This window comes from Phalacrocorax carbo, chromosome 9 (genome assembly GCF_963921805.1).
Source record: "Phalacrocorax carbo chromosome 9, bPhaCar2.1, whole genome shotgun sequence".
Lineage (NCBI taxonomy): Eukaryota > Metazoa > Chordata > Aves > Suliformes > Phalacrocoracidae > Phalacrocorax > Phalacrocorax carbo.
The window spans coordinates 30,500,491-30,517,761 of record NC_087521.1 but is presented as its reverse complement, the minus strand read 5'-3'; the positions used below and the strand labels follow the sequence as shown (position 1 = coordinate 30,517,761).

At 43.8% G+C, this 17,271-nt stretch overlaps 1 protein-coding gene across 1 annotated transcript in view; it reads left to right on the top strand.

Annotated features, from left to right (window-relative positions):
- Positions 1-15,890, top strand: part of SYNE2 (spectrin repeat containing nuclear envelope protein 2) — a 197,669-nt gene extending 181,779 nt beyond the window's left edge. The window contains exons 106-117 of the mRNA XM_064460954.1: positions 765-959; positions 1,789-2,071; positions 2,424-2,492; positions 3,294-3,430; positions 4,331-4,460; positions 5,622-5,833; positions 9,694-9,894; positions 10,268-10,396; positions 10,902-11,090; positions 11,772-11,861; positions 12,072-12,118; positions 12,926-15,890. Of these exons, the coding sequence (XP_064317024.1) occupies positions 765-959; positions 1,789-2,071; positions 2,424-2,492; positions 3,294-3,430; positions 4,331-4,460; positions 5,622-5,833; positions 9,694-9,894; positions 10,268-10,396; positions 10,902-11,090; positions 11,772-11,861; positions 12,072-12,118; positions 12,926-13,151 (1,908 nt within the window). The 3' untranslated portion in view covers positions 13,152-15,890. The remainder of the gene's footprint in view (positions 1-764; positions 960-1,788; positions 2,072-2,423; positions 2,493-3,293; positions 3,431-4,330; positions 4,461-5,621; positions 5,834-9,693; positions 9,895-10,267; positions 10,397-10,901; positions 11,091-11,771; positions 11,862-12,071; positions 12,119-12,925) is intronic.
- Positions 15,891-17,271: the final 1,381 nt, after the last annotated feature.

Below are 17,271 nucleotides of genomic sequence, written 5' to 3'. Positions count from 1 at the left end.
TTTAAGACACCAGTAAATTGTTAAGACTTATACTCTGAATCAAGATTAAACTGCACATTATTTAAATTCAGATCAAGCTCAGTTCTATTCTGCCATTTTCTCCTAACACCAAGTGTCAGTGTCAGTGGTATCTGGCCTGGAAAGGAGCATGTGCAGGTTAATAGTAAAAGCTATATTCCTAAATTCAGGTGTTCTTTTCTGGTGAGAATTTTTTTGAATTGACATTGAGGTAGGATCTCTCCTCTGAGTGCATTGTTTGTAGCTGGGACTTTCAAACAGAAATAAAGCATCAGGCATGTGCAACGATTCTAAAGAGTACACTAGTTCTTTGCTACCAGCTCATATGCTTGTTTCTCCTTTCCCCCTGCACTATTAATTGTTTTGGAATGTGGATTTACTGTTGTGTAGGCTGGAGGCCCAACCAGCCAAACTTCTTTGCTACTGAGAAAAAGATCGTGTGTACCCAACAGAAAAATAGACTCTGATTAGCCGAAGTCTCATATCATGATCCCCTGCAGGCTCAGGACACTGTAAAGATATTGACGTACACATGGGTGGAAAATGCCACTTCATTTGGAACCGTAATCCTGCTAATAAAACAAACCAAACCTCTGGACCGCTTCAGTAAAAAGATATTTGCCAAATGAAATTAGACAATAGCGTCAATTGCTGCTTTCCTTTCACTACAGTGAGCAAAAAAGATAAACCTTAGGCTAAAAGGAGGCATTGCAGATGTAATTCTTTTTCTTGTTTGTTCCAAATAGGGTTTCCAGCAGGAAATAACGCTAAACACCAATAAGATTGATCAACTAATTGTTTTTGGGGAGCAGTTAATTCAGAAGAGCGAGCCTTTGGATGCTACCCTGATTGAAGATGAATTGGAAGAACTTCATAGATACTGTCAGGAAGTGTTTGGGCGAGTTGCCCGGTTCCATCAAAGACTGACTTCAAGGCATCCTGTAAGAAGCAACAGTTGTTTTGATGCTTTGGCAAGATTTTGGTGTTTGAACAGCAATGCTCATTGCTTATCCATAGCAGCCTGACTGAGTAGTTTGAGTTCAAAGGGGTCAGGAGCTCCTCAGTAGTTGTGCCAGTTTTGCTAAATCTTTGTCACCAGTCTTGTCTCCTCGCATCTCTCATGTTGGGTCTCCATCTGCAGAATGTAGATAATAGCATGGAAGTAATTCACAAGGTTAATATTTAGATATTAGTGGTTTGAGGGCTTCAAAACCTTTTTTTTGGTGTTTTTAATATCACTGTTTTCTTTAATTTCACTAATATGCTTAGAATATCTTTTTATGGATTTGTTTGTGAGGCTCCATCTGTCCAGTTCCTTGTGGGAATCCTGAATGGGGAACAGCACGCTCTTTACTTTTCACTGGGAACATTTAGCTGATTCTCATTTTGCTTTGGCTCAAAAAGAAAGAACATCTATTAAAAAGCCAGGCAGAGGAAGTAACATGACCATCTGCAAGTAGCTGGTTCACCCCTGCCAGAGCATCATTTCATTGCTCACCTGTATAGTCCATTTGGAGCTGGGTGCTGCTCCCTGCAAACTAGAAAGGGATGTTATGGTGGTCATTCAGTGTCTTGAAAGAGGGGAGGTAGCTGCTGATGTGAGAATGGTTTTGGCAAAAGAGGAAGGAGGCAGAAATTATGTTTCCCTTTAATTTTAGGCAGCTGGCCACAAGACAGTCCCCAGTAGTATTGTGTGGCTCAATCATTAGCTCATTAATCAGTGTAGATCTATCGTAAATCTTATTAATATGCAATAATTGTTATTTTTAGGGATTGGATGATGAAAAAGAGACCTCTGAAAATGAGACAGATCCAGAAGACTCCAGAGAAATCCAGAATGATCCCTGGCATAAGAAGGCCGTCAGTGAGGGGCCCTCTTCACCACAGTCCCTTTGCCACCTTATGCCCCCTACTCAAGGTCATGAAAGATCAGGCTGTGAAACCCCTGTCAGTGTTGACTCCATCCCACTCGAGTGGGATCACACAGGTGATGTGGGAGGTTCTTCCTCTCATGAAGATGAAGAAGAAGCAACATACTACAGTGCTCTGTCAGGTGAGAACCGATTGCCAGCTATTTGTTTTGACATGGACAACTGCAAGATGTCCCTGTGTGGGAGGGGAGGGGGATTGAGGTCTTGCTCCCACCTTGTTGGTTGGTTTTCAGGTACTATTAATAGGTGCGAGCAGTCTCATCTCTTAGATGTCTTGATGAAAGGAATGGTGTTGTCTAAACCAAGCTTATATTTTCAGAAACATAAGGTTTTTAGAAATCTTAATTTTTAAGAATGTTTGATGAAAACAATACCAACAACTTACTTTGTCTTTGCTGTCCCTCATTGTTTCAGTTGTTTTTAATAGTTGGAAGATATTGAATAGTGAGGAAAATGACATTATTCTTTTTTCAGATGTAGAAATCACTGAAAATCCTGAGGCATATCTTAAAATGACCACAAAAACTTTGAAAGCATCTTCTGGTAGGCACCTGCTAATGCATGTGTCTGAACATGGCGATCTCCCTGTGCTGCACGCTATATTCCTCAACCTCTCTCATATGTAATGTCTGACTTCCTGCCTTGTGTGGACACCATGTCTCATCCTGTCATGGTGTTCTTACGCTGCAGTATTCACATGTACATTACAAAGCAGTCAAGAACATACCATTTAGGTTTTGCCTGGTAAATGCCAAGGTGGTTAATGTGCATTTCATTGTATTGATCCAAAGTCTTTTGGTACTTTCTTGGTGGTTTGCTCTGGGTAGTATCACTTTTTTGGTTGTTTCTAATTTTGATTGCATAATTACTAAAGGAAATAGTTGCAACTCTGCAAGTATTTTTTGTTTTGTGCATGACAGAACCATGTGTGTCCTGTCTGTTAAATCCAGAACAAACGTTCTCCAAATCAGGACATGTCTATACTTGTCCCTGCTGAAATGTGTTGCATATGTGTGATAGTATTGTTGAGATGCAAACTTTCCAAAACCACAGTGCAGCCTTTTTCTTTTATTTTTAAAATACTCATACCTGTATTCAAGCATTTTCCAGAAGAAAATAGAATGTCCCATAACTGCATGGCTCTCATCTCATTACCTTTGAAACACTGTTGATGTTTTGCAAATGTGCATGCTTTGCAAGGAAAGCTGCAAAACTGTCATTTTTATGCCATAACTTGATGCCATTTTATTCAGAGCGCTTTCTAACTTAATACAAAGCAACAACTTCCTTGTGGAGATGGGATTTTGCACTTATGGCGCATGGGTTTCATTTTATTTGTTTCAGGAAAGTCCATTTCAGAAGCTCATCCTTGGCATTCTCCAGATAGCCCAGTCTGCAGGAAACACCGGTACAGCCAGGCAGAGATGGTTGGAAATGTGTTGTCTGGTCCAGAGTCAAGTACTCCCTATAAGCCAGACTATGTGAGTTGGAGGCTTTACAGGCGCTGAACCTGTACTGCACAGTTGGTTGTTTGTTCCTGTGTAACTCCATCCTCTTCCCTCCTCCAGCATCAAAGAAAAGATGAGTGGTGCAGGCAATGTTCCCTTTAAGCAAACTTATGTTATTTCTGGTGGCTCAGGTAACCAGTGGGAGTCTCTATCCACTCACTGGGAGAGCTCCTTTAAAGCAATTCGGAACAATCATGTTAGGCTCCCGGTCAGAGTCAGTGTCTGGAGGAACTTCCTCTATTGTCACAGGGCAAGACTAGGAGAATTTAACCCCTGTCAAGGAGAGGGTGTGAATACCCTCCCTTGATACTTACTGACATATCCCCTTTCCTAAGAAGACTGGTTCGAAGGGTCCTTTTCTAGCATGCAGCCCACCATTTAATCTGCTTCTGGGCACTAAAAAATGTGCCAAAATGGCTGTTGTTTCTTGGTACGTCAGCCTTGGTGGCTTTGCCAGCAGCTGCCAGGCTCAGTGGATCTGGACCAGCTGTAAGCACTCCTCCAGGCACAAGATGGTACAGGTATCTGGCTGCTTTTGTCATCATTAATCCAGTCTTAGAGCCTTAGAGTCAATATTGCCAGGACCCAGAAACTAACAGAGCATTAGGGAATATACTTTGGTACATGTAGCGCAAAAGCAATTAATTTGTCATGTCCAGTCTTGTAATAATTGGCATCACTATGGTGCATGTTTGTGTACTGAGAAGGCACAGAGAGCCAGTATAAACTCTTAGCAAAGATGCAGAAGCCCAGGGCTAAATCTGACATACAAGAACTCAGGAGCAGCCCAGCCACCCCAAAGTGACACAAATGAAGCTTGACCTTTGACAGCTTGTTAACCTGCAGGGCTCACCCACCAAAATGTCATTCCAGGTGAAGCAGCTCAGTTCTGCAAGCAGTGGCAGCATCAACAAGGAGAAAATTGCATCTACTAACACGAGTGATGAAGAACCACAAGATGACCAAGAACTTGTGAATATAGCAGCTGCAGAGAAGCAGCCAGGTACTGAGCATCAGGAGTGGCTTTGGTGCTGTGGTGTTTGTCCTGTGACCCTGGGGGAGACAAAGCAGACCTGGCACAAAGGCAGCACATTTGCCTTGGAGTCAATGTAGAAGTAAACCACTATCCTCTGTATTTTGCTAAGATTCACTGAGCTGCCTTTTCACCTGTTACTGTCCAACCTGTGATTGCTATTCTAAGCTTTTTACATTTTCTGCCAGAATTGAGATTTTTATCACTTGTAATATACTTCTGTCTCTTTGCTGGTTGGAATGAATGGGAGCAATTTCACTTTTGTGTGATAATGAATACTTCAGAGACTTTTAATCAGATTTCAAACCAAAGAAATGTGTCTCTTTGTCTAAAATAAGATAGCTGTAGTTTGTTTTCTCAGTTATTGGTATTCCATATAACAAGATGCTACAGGTCCCATTTACAGAAATGTTTTGTCAAAGCTGGTAATGTGTTCTGGTCTTCACTGTGGTCCTTTCTTCCAAACAGGCCGATGAGCTGGTTCTCTTAACCTTTTAAGATCTCATTCTTGGTTTTAGGTGCTTGAGATTGTAATAAGAACACATCTGTACTGCAGTCACAAAAGAGAAATAAGTGATAAAAAGAAGACTGCAGCTATATGCACCAACGTGCTTCATTTATGTCTCTGATCTCACAAGTGGGCCAGGGCTGAGTCCCATACATGGGATGAATTGGAAAACGTCTGAGAAGGGCTTAGATGTGCTTCCAGAAATAGTGTTAGTGATTGCACAGGTGGCACCTCCATCTCCTTTAGCATTGAATTGATGAAACATACCTGCTGGATCATACTTTGTCCCACGATGAATTTTGGTTCTACCAAATCACAACTGGGCTCAGTGAATTCCATCTCCTTAAATTTGCTCTATTCTTCTAGGTGAATTAAAACATCTTCAATTAATGTGATTAAAATTCTATGTAGCATTACTATGTGGATAACTTGACCAGTAATATGAAACTTGAAGTCAGCAGAATCTCAAATAAAAAATGTGTCTGAATAAAAGTAGTGCACGACAGCAATTTTTTGACCTTGAGTAGATTGGACCGTAATTTACCCGTAAAGCTCCTTGCATCTGTTTTACGTGCTCTTCGCCTTACTGAAAATTTAAGTATTTGTTGTTGTATTGTTTGTAGGCATTATTGATAGGTGGGAGCTCATCCAAGCTCAAGACCTCAGGAATAAACTTAGGATGAAACAGAAATTGCAGCAGTGGCAGCAGCTGGACTCAGATCTCAGAGACGTGTCTGCTTGGCTTGATAAAACTGAGGAAGAGCTGGAAGAGCTGCAAAAAGAAAAAGCTCCAACCAGCATGCAGGCATTGGAACAAAGGGTCAAGAAATTGAAAGTAAGTTATGGCATACTGAGAAGTGGGATTTCAAGATGCTCATGCTCTTTATCATTGTCTTTGTGCTCCAAGGATCTGTCGGCAGCATGTATGCTAATAACAACATGCATATGCCACAGAGAGGCTAAGCTGTTTTCAGCTAAGAGGACTAAAGACGGTAGTTAAGCAAGGTGTTTCTGTCTTCATGTGCAGAGATTTGCAGGCAATATGCCTGAATACAACAGGCAGCCAGGCTGAAATAAAAACCTCTCCCTTTCTGTCTTCTTGCAGAGACACTTTATTCTCTCTCAGACAAAACATTCAGCACCAAACTTCTCTTTTTAGGGCTTCTGTTTTAGGAAACAAAGGTAGAAGAAAAAGCTAAATAATGAAGTTTCAGATTCCCCAAATGCCTAGGGTCAGGCATTGCCTTGTGGGGTTGGGTATACTGAGCAGTGATACCAGCATTTTTTTCCTTGTTATGTGCCATTCTCCTTTATGCAAACCAGAAAGGGATTGAAAATTAGATAAGGCTACAAAGTCTAAGCTGATTTTTTAATTTAATTTAATTAATGGGGCAGGGTGGGGGTTGTAGCTCCGACAGGGACACTGAGAAATAATATGAACATTTGTCAGCATCTGTGGTCATGTTATGTTGCCTGCTGTGACTCAGCTTTCATAAATTAAGTAGGACTAAGTCAGGTCTGCAAGTTGAACCAATGGGTTACAGAATCACAGAATGGCAGGGGTTGGAAGGGACCTCTGGAGATCATCTTGTCCAACCCCCTGCTTGAGCAGGCACACCCAGAGCAGGGGCACAGGACCGCATCCAGGCTAGTTTTGAATGTCTCCAGGGAAGGGACTCCACAGCCTCCCTGGGCAGCCTGTGCCCCTGCTCTGGCACCTGCACAGGGAAGGGGTTTGTCCTCATATTGAGGTGGAACTTCCTGTGTTCCAACTTGTGCCCATTGGCCCTGTGGCCTGTCATTGGGCACCACTGAAAAGAGCCTAGTCCCATCGTCCTGACACCCACCCTTTAGATATTTATAGGTATTGATGAGATCCCCCCTCATTCTTCTCTTCTCCAGGCTAAACAAACCCAAGTCTCTCAGCCTTTCCTCATAAGGGAGGTGCTCCAGTCCCATGATCATCTTGGTAGCTCTCTGCTGGACTTGCTCAAGCAGTTCCACATCCTTCTTAAACTGGGGGCCCAGAACTGGACATGGTACTCCAAAAGTGGTCTCACTAGGGTGGAGCAGAGGGGGAGGATAACCTCCCTCGCCCTGCTGGCCACTCTGCTTTTAATGCACCCCAGGATACCATTGGCCTTCTTGGCCACAAGGGCACATCACTGGCTCATGGTCACCTTCCTGTCCACCAGCACTCCCGGGTCCTTCTCAACAGAGCTGCTTTCCAGTAGTTCAGCCCCAAGCCTGTACTGGTGCCTGGGGTTGTTCCTCCCCAGGTGCAGGATCTTGCACTTGCTCATGTTGAATTTCATGAGGTTCCCCTCAGCCCAGCTCTCCAGCCTGCCCAGGTCTCGCTGGATGGCAGCACAGCCTCCTGGCGTATCAGCCACTCCTCCCAGCTTGGTGTCGTCAGCGAACTTGCTGAGGTTACACTCCATCCCGTCATCCAGGTCATTGATGACTATATTAAACAGGACTGGACCCAGCACAGACCCCTGGGGAACACCACTAGTGACAGGCCTCCAGCCAGACTCTGCTCCATTGATCACGGCTCTCTGAGTTCTGTTTTGAGCCAGTTCTCTGTCCACCAAACTGTTCACTCATCCAGCCCACACTTCCTTAGCTTGCTTGTGAGGAGGCTATGGGAGACAGTGTCAAATGCCTTACTGAAGTCAAGACAGACAACATCCACTGCTCTGCCTTCATCGACCCAGCCAGTCACACCATCATAGAAGGCTATCAGGTTGGTCAAGCATGATCTCCCCTTGGTGAATCCATGTTGACTGTTTCTGATAACCTTCTTGTCCTCTACATGCCTGGAGATGACCTCCAGGATGAACTGCTCCATCACCTTTCCAGGGACAGAGGTGAGGCTGACTGGCCTAGAGTTCTCCAGGTCCTCCTCCTTGCCCTTTTTGAAGATTGGAGTTAGTTACCAGTGTATGTGTAAGTGCTAGGTCCCTAGGACTTAGGTAACAAAATGCCTTGGGTTGAACTCTGAGAGAGCAAGTGTTTCTAACACTTGCGGGAGTACAAAATCCCTGCATGCTCACCCTTCTGCCAGCAGCTTCGTATGGAGTCACCCAAATCCTGAGGCTACTGGTCAGTTTGGTGACATGCTCAGGGTGATGCTCACAAACAAGACACCCTGCAGGACAGAGGAGGGATTTCTTAGGCATGTTGAGGGTATGCTTAAGCCTACTCATCCTTGAGTAATCATTAGGCCAGGGAGAATGTCTCTGCACTCCAGTGTATGACATGAGTAAGAACGACTCTGATTCCATCAGCCAACTTGGCTTAGGCACCAAGCAGTAGGAGAGCTTTGGAGATGCCTCGCGAGTGGAGGGAGGTGCTTCTCTTCACGCTGGAGTTGGGTGTCTGACCTCTTCAAGGGGCAGAGCTTCAGTTCTCCTCCTCTTTTCTGCATTTTCTTAAGAGGAGTCCAGCTGGCTGTAAATCCCCTTTTCAGACAGCTTGGCTTCCTATGGGTGTCTAAAAGCACCAGCATGCTCTAAGACATGAATTTCATGAGACGTCAGGACACTGTAATTGCCCTGGATAAGGATAAAGCCAGTCTGGCTGCAGGCTGGCTTACTGGTGTTTAGAAGTCTGGGATGGACCATTTGTATTGTCTGATATTGAAAGAAACTTTGTTGCCTGAAGGAGGGAGGGAGAGAGGGTTCTTTGTTGGGTGAAATGTAATTTAGGCTAGCAGTTTTCAACAAGTGGGATGCAGATCTTGAGAATATATAGATTGACACTCGTAGTTACAAAGGCTGCTAAGAAAAGCAATCTGAGCTGTGTTGGTTGCAGAACTCATCATGCAGCTCTTACGTTTCTACTGCAAGAGCCCACAACTTGAAAAAGACTGAGTACCCTTGATTCAAACTGTAAACTTCTTGAGGGTATGAGGTATGGTTTGGCATTCTTTTTTTTTTTTTTTTAAACCTTCAAAAATATGGGCTCTAACTTTACATAAAGGTGGTTAGGTGATACAGCCATGACTTTGCAAATCCCGTACTATTTTCCCCTGCAGTTTTAAGGGAGAGGAGGAAAGCAGGCAGGGCTGCCATCTGGGGGGACCTTGACAAGTCAGAGAAATGGGCTGACAGAAACTCTGACTAGAGAGAAGAAAAAGAATTTCCCACAACTAGGTGGCCTGGTGTAGGACCAGGGGCCCAGACGGGATGGGGAATCTCCTACTCAAAAATTGGCTGGATGAGACCCTGAGAAATTGGGCCTACTTGGAGCAGGAGGATGGAGTACAGACCTCCAGATGTCCCTCCCTTTCAGCATTATTCTGGGATTCTGAGGCAGCAAAACCTTCATACATCAAGAAGAAATACCATGTGATGACCTATGGGAATATTTGTCCAAGTGTTAGGGAAAGAGGCAGCTCAGAGGAATGAAGGGTAGATGTGGATTAAGCCATAATGCCTGTGAGTTAGGGAGAAGCACAGGCCCTACCAGATTTTTTTCTTCAAAGTGAAGGTTTTTGCTGTTAAGAAAGGATAAGATAATATAAAAAAGGCCATGTGCCTTAATACATGTTCCTTAGCAGTATCTGAAAAGCCACCAGATTCAAACAGCTTTCCCCAGTACCTGTGACTCTTTTGAGGGTGTAGTTGTATTGTAAATAAACAACATGTTTTTCACCATTCATAGAAGCTCCTAATCTGCTTTTTCTACCAGGACATGCTTAAAGCATTCGATAACTACAAGACAGTGGTGCTTTCTGTTAACCTGAGCAGCAAAGAATTCCAGAAAGCAGATAGCACAGAGTTCAAAGAGCTTCAGAACAGGCTTCGGAAGGTGAATTTGCATTGGGAGAAAGCAACTCGTGCATTGGACAACTGGAGGAAAGGTTTACAACAAGCCCTACTGCATTGCCAGGTGCATACCGCATGCCAGCTTATAAGGGAAGACTCCTTTCTGGGGTGCCGCAGTGGGGTGGGTAAGGGTTGAGGACAGAGGAATAATTCCTGCACACCAGTGGAATGGTGGCTCAGAATCTGAGATGCTTTATTTTCTTATAGACTTGACTCTGTTGGGTTTAAAGGGTTTGGTAAAAATATCTTTGAACTTACAAACTTTGAACCTTTTATCACATAGGTGGAATAGTTGAACTATTGTGGTAGCCTCACTGATTATGAATTTGTTGTTGGCTCTGTCTAATCTGGGCTGGTCATTTTGTTTGTAGACAAAGCCAGGGGAAAGCACTACAAAAGCATTTTTTCTCTTATGTGCAAATCTTTCGTTTCTCTAGGACTTCCATGATCAAAGCCAAAAACTAATCCTGTGGTTAGCAAGTGCTGATAGTCGAAGGAGTGAAGCACAAATCATAGATCCAAACGCTGACCTCAATACAATACTGGAATGCCAAAAGGAGCTAATGGTAGGTGTAGTCTTAACTACAGCACCTCAGCTCTTCCAGTGAGTCAGTAGCTCTCACTACAAAATGAAGAGCAATATGTTTATTTCTCAAGATGTCTGCAGCCTGTCCTTGAACCTGCTGTATTCAGGCACATGGCAGGTTTCTGAAATGGGCTAAGGTATTGCCTATATGAAGCATTTTTTCTGTAATTACACATCATAATTAAGATCCTTATGAACAGTCTTTATGCTGGAGTAAGACTACCAATTTCCAAGGTGTAATGTCTTTTCCATATGCATTAATTACCACTAGAACTATTTCTAAATGTTATTTCAAGCCAGTACAACCAGTCTTTTCAAGAGAACTTCATTTCATATGTAGCTGTAATAGCCATTCGTATGTATTGCAGATGCTCAGGCAGGTTGAGTTGTTCTTTAAAGCTTTCCAGAGTTCCTCCTTTTATGAGAACATCCTTAAAATTTAGATTAACAGTCTCTTGCACTGGTTTTTGTTTGTTTGTTCTAAGCAACTGGAGAAAGAGCTGCTGGAACAACAGCTTAAAGTAAACTCACTTCAAGAACTCACTTCGTACCTGCTGCTTAAATCAGATGGTGATTACATTGAAGCTGATGAGAAGGTCCATGTGATTGGAAGGAAACTGAAACAGCTTATTGAACAAGTTTCACATGACCTAAAAACAATACAAGGAAATCTGGTGAGTCAGAGTTTAAATACTTGTTCACGGATCTTTCTTACGGAAAAGTAATAACATATTAACAGTAAAGGTATTTATAAAAGACTGACTTAAAACCTGGGTGCTTCCACCTTCATAAGCTGAAAAAAGAACAATTTAGTCTGCCTATGGGAAAAACTTCAATAGCATACTAGCCTTGTGCTGCTGAAATAGATTGCCCAGAGAGGTTGTGCAGTCTCCATCCTTGAGGGGTTTGAAGAGCAGACAGGATAAAGCCTTGAGTAAGGCTTTTGGTCTGGTCTCATAGCTGACCTTGCTTTGAGCAGGAGGTTGGAAGGGACCTCAGGAGGTTCATCTAGTCCAACCTGAATTATCCTATGATCCATACCAGCTATCAAGCTAGGAATGTGTAATAAACACATGGGAGCTGTTGTTCATAGCAGTACATTGCTACCTCAGATGGAGATATTTTCAAGTTAATACCTGTACGCAGCTGTTCCATTGTAACTCCTTTGGGTTGTGTATATTAAAATATTTCTTCATGCTGGAGAACTGGAGCATCTGTTTACCTCTAGTTATGCACATCTGAAGAGGCAGTGGGCTGTGCACCTACAGAGAGGCAACGAAATGTGCCTCTTTGCACTTCATGTGTTGTGAGTTTTGAACGTGCATTTTAAAGAGGAAGGTGTGGTTACCTTTTAGGATACCAGAGCATTCCTGCTAGTTCCAGATGACTTGGATTCAGGAGTCTATAATCCAGTTGCGACGAAATCCAGCCCTACTGTAAAGAAGGCAAGTGTTTTTTCTAATAGTTTTCTATCAGCATATAGCATATTTTGACATATTTAGCCTGAAATTTCCTCAAATGTAATCACTTTATCTTTTAGATGTATATATCTTATTACAGAATTTACAACAGGAGTCTACAGCTGTCTTTTTTGAGAAAGAGAAATTCCTTGTAGGTTCTGACACCTGGATACTAAAAGCTATTTCTCTCAACAGATGACCATAAGAAGAACTGCAGATGGCAGGAACAGCAGCAGCACAAGGTATTATTCTATATTAGCCTGATCTCTTGAAGGACAGAAAAAATGTCAGGGACGAGCTGAGTGCCAGCAGAAACCTGGGCAGTCGTTCCTCATAGGTTGACATAGGTGGAGGTGATTTCTGCCTACCTGTAGTGTCTGCTCTACCTACCAGCTCTGGGCAGCACCGTGGTGAATGGTTTTCCTTTAGCAGTCCTGCTTCTAGACCTCTGCACCAGTTTGCAACCTTGGCTTGTCTGTATTCTTGAGAAAATATTTTTGTGGTAAATGGGGAAATATTTTAATTTTAAATCTTCCTTTAATTCCACCAGCATACCTGGACAAAGAAACTTGCAGCTTAGAGCCACTTATTACAAACAGGCCATGAAGAGCAAAGGGAGAACTTCATGCCCAGTACATTAGGGTCTGTTCAAAGGATAGATCTCAGTAATGCCAGGGCAGAGAGAAGCTTAATCAGTCTGAATGGTGGCTTTCCTTTGTACTTCAACATGTATTTAGAGTGGTTTGTCTGCTGGGAAAACTTAAGTTTGCATCTGAAAATAGGGTAAAAACTCACTGATCTAAGCTATTATGAAGAAATGTGTCTTCTTCAGTAGTGGGAACAGTAAACCCAAGCCAGCAGCTGGCTTCCCACTGAGCAGTCTTGCATGCTTAGTGTTTCATGTGCAGTGGATTTTCCTGTAGATACACAGCCCTGAATCTTGAAGGGTAGTGGGAACCCTAGAGGGGGATTTAAACCAACTTTTTAAATTCAAACTCTAAAGTGTCTTGTTTTTTCTTTTTCTGTTTTTTTTTTTTTCTCCTTTTCAGAGGTGAAAGCCATCCACAACCTATTCAAGCAATTCCTCGGTCTTCCTCCTTCTTTTACCGTGTATTACGAGCAGCTTTACCTCTTCAGCTGTTCTTTCTACTGCTTTTACTTCTGGCTTGCATGATTCCATCTACTGAAGAAGACTACAGCTGCACGCAGGCAAACAACTTCGCCCACTCTTTCTATCCCATGCTGCGATACACCAATGGGCCTCCACCAACTTAGAAAGCAGCCCATGAATAATCAGTTATACCAAAACACACTCTCCGTGGTGCTTTTTTCATGCTACTAGCATCAATCAAGCAGTGATGTTGCATAATTAAATACAGAAACTTTTGTGCTGTGTTAGTTCCCCAGACTAGCCACTACAGTGGTCACTGCTGCAGCTAAATAATGCCTCACGTTTATAGCCTCCTTTCCCTGTCGTAGGGAATGTGTTAAATTTCACATCTCAGAATGTATATCTTGACAAAATTTCAGCATTTTTGTACGGAAAACAAACTTTTTCTATAGATTTTTAAACTGTAAGCGACACACTTTATACTTTGATGCAATAGATACACTATTTTATAGGTGCAGTGCTCTTAAGCTTGCAAGGTGATTGTATACTGAGTTATTAGATGCAGAAACTACATCACAGTCATTTTAAACACAGCAGTCTCTCTCAGGTTAGCACAACAAACAAGCAGTTGAAGAGGCACTTTGCCTAAAATCACAGAATCATTAAGGTTAGAAAAGACCTCTGAGATCATCAAGCCTAACCATCAACCCAAAACCATCAGGCATCCTAAACCATGTTCCAAAGTGCCACATCTACACATTTTTTGAACACCTCCAGGGGTGGTGACTCCACCACCTCTCTGAGCAGCCTGTTCCAATACCTGACCACTCTTTCAGTAAAGAAATTTTTCCTAATATCCAATCTAAACCTCCCCTGATGCAACTTGAGGCCGTTTCCTCTCGCCCTATCGCTTGTTTGTTGGGAGAAGAGATCAACCCCCACCTCGCTACAACCTTGTGTCAGGTAGTTGTAGAGAATGATAAGGTCTCCCCTCAGCCTCCTCTTCTCCAGGCTAAACAACCTCAGCTCTTCCTCATAAGACTTGTTCTCCAGACCCTTCACCAGCTTCGTTGCCCTTCTCAGGACACGCTCCAGCACCTCCATGTCCTTCTTGTCCTGAGGGGCCCAAACTGAACACAGCATTCAAGGTGTGGCTTCAGCAGTGTGGAGTACAGGGGCACAATTGCTGCCCTGCTCCTGCTGGCCACGGTATTCCTGGTACAAGCCAGGATGCTGTTGGCCTCCTTGGCCACCTGGCCACGCTGCTGGCTCATGTTCAGCCGGCTGTCAACCAGCAACTGCAGGTCCTTATCTGCCAGGCAGCTTTCCAGCCACTCTTCCCCAAGCCTGTAGTGTTGCATGGGGTTATTGTGACGAAAGTGCAGGACCCGGCACTTGGCCTTGTTGAACCTCAGACAGCTGACCTCAGCCCATAGATCCAGCCTGTCCACGTCCCTCTGTAGAGCCTTCCTACCCTTGAGCAGATCAACACTCCCACTCAGCTTGATGTCATCTGCAAACTTACTGAGGGTGCACTGGATCCCCTCATCCAGATCACTGATAAACACGACTGGCCCCAACACTGAGCCCTGGGGAACCCCGCTCGTGATTGGCCACCAACTGGATTTAGCTCCATTTGCCATAACTCTGTGCTCGGCCGTCCAGCCAGTTTTTTACCTAGTGAGGAATACACCTGTCTAAGCCATAAGCCACCAGCTTCTCTAGGAGGATGTGGTGGGAGACGGTGTCAAAGACTTTGCGGCTTTGTGGATGTTGTTAAAGGTAGACAACATCCACAGCCTTTCCCTCGTCCACTAGACAGGTCACCTGGTCGTAGAATGAGGTCAGGTTGGTCAGGCAGGACCTGCCTTTCATGAAGCTGTGCTGGCGGGGTGGGATCCCATGGTTGGCCTGCTTGGGCCTGGTGAGCTCACTCAAGATGTGTTGCTCCATAGCCTTCCCCAGTACCGAGGTCAAGCTGACAGGCCTATAGTTCCCCCAGATCCTCCTTCTTGGCCCTTCTTGTAGATGGGCATCACATTGGCAAGCCTTCAGTCGTCTGGGACTTCCCCTGTTAACCAGGACTGTTGGTAAATGATGGAGAATGGCTCGGAGAGCTCCTCTGCCAGGTCCCTCAGTACTCTCAGGTGGATCCCATCCAGCCCCGTAGGCTTGTGAGTATCCAGGTGGAGCAGGAAGTTGTAAACTGCTTCCTCCTGGATTATGGGGCAGTTTGTTCTGCTCCCTGTCCCTGCCTTCCAGCTCAGGGGGCTGAATACCCCAGGGATAACTGGTCTGACTATTAAAGACTGAGGCAAAGAAGGCATTAAGTACTTCAGCCTTTTCTTCATTCTTGGTGGCAATGTTCCACACACCCCCAACACCCCCCTTCCCACCACATCCACTGCACACACTTCACATTACCTGTATCTTTTGGTACTGTGGTCACTTGGTGGAAACAAAAAATCTACATCTTTTTGAGTCTTTGTTAGTGTATTTTATTCATCTAATGTTCAATAAAAGGATGCACATTTGTTTTGTTTTACATATAGTGTTCTAGTGGTTAGGACTGCTGTGTTGTCTTTTTTATACCACCTTTGAAATAAGAAATTGTTGCGTTGCATGGAAATGGTTTATAATGCACAGATTTTCTAGGTGAACATGATTACGTAGACTGATGTATACAAATAATGCAATGACTTTTTTCATGAAAGATTTTTTTTTTGTTTTTAACCTCTGGAATAGTGTACAGTATCTTGGGAGAGAATTGTGCATTTTTATAAGCTTCATCTTTAAAATGACACTGATGTTTGGGCAATGGCCAGAGAAACTCTGTACAATCAGCATTGCCGTTGCTTCTTGGTTATAAGTTCAAGTACTGTCATTAAATTTTGCCAATGGGACTAACAGTGTGTCTAGTGGGGAGCAACCAGCCCTTTTTTCCAACAGTGCAGACCCTTCCGCGCCCCTGTAAGTCAGCTTATTTGCATGCTAACGCAGCAGGGTCACAAGGAGCATAACTGCTCGTGCTTGCCATAGGAAGTGTTTACGAATTCAGGAATGGAGCCTGTGCTTGGTGGCACGGATCCTTTCCTTTGCAACTGACTGTAATTTGCTGGAGGAAGAATGCAAAGTTGAAGCAACTAGTGCTTACTGCTAGCTTGAAATGCTGAACTATTTCCCTAGCCTGGAACTGATTTTCTAAACTGGGAGTTTTGACAGTGCTGGAGAGGGGAAGTGCACGTCAAGGAGAGCCTCAGTGTTGATAGTAAAGGGTTTGGTTGAATAGTTCTGCATTTTTGTGTTTAGCTGCAGTGAAAATCACCCAGGAATTAGCCAATTTCTGTAATCGTCACCTAGAGGAAACAGGATTTGTTATTAGCCTGTGAGAATTCTCCCACCTTTTCTACATTTGTCGCCACTGGCAGTTGCATTTATGAAGCAAGTTGCTCTGCATTCTTATGTTCAGAGGAAGACAGTCCCTGTAGCAAACCACAGCTTCTCCCTAACCGTGGTGGCGAAAAGAGCCTGGTTTATTTCCAGGATATTAAACTAAACTAATACATTAATGGTGCTACAGTTGCTTGCAAGCTTAGCAACATGGTTTAGGAAAGTCAAAGCTTACAATTTGGCACTTTTTAGTAGTGGTACCGTGCAGTAGTTTACATCCACACTGTGCACTCAAATGTGGGTCAAGACAATGCTGGCTCTGTGCTGAAGTGTTTTGCCCTCTGTCCCAAGCAGCAGCTCCCGGGCTCCATCCTGCTGAAGACACAGGGATCTGCCAGTGCTTCCAGACCTGGCAGCCTTCACAGCCGGCAGGCCAGCACGCTGCTCTGCGTAGCTGTGTCCGTAGAGGCAGTCTTGTGCTCCAGCTACCGCTTCCACAGCTACCGCTCTCACAGTGGTGCTGTACCCAGAGATAAATGATGGATCCGCCCTGCCCCTCACCGCACGCAGGCACACACGCTCGTCTCTCTTCCTCTGCCATCATGGTTTTATATTTTGAAAGCAATTACTTTCAGACGGAGCTCATTTAAGTTTCTGTCTTTGTAGAAGTCAGCCAACTCTATTATTTCATTGCCAGGTTGTCACAAATGCCCATGCAAACCTTTCTGCCAAGAACTAATAGTCAGTTGCTGACATGATATTCAGTTCTTCTGCCATTAAAGAACCTATGCAGGGGAAAAAAAATTTGAACAATGTTAAAAGGTCTAAAGAAAATTTCATAGCCTGCAATTTCCTTTCATTATGTACAGTTATATCAAATTGTTGAGCTGATGT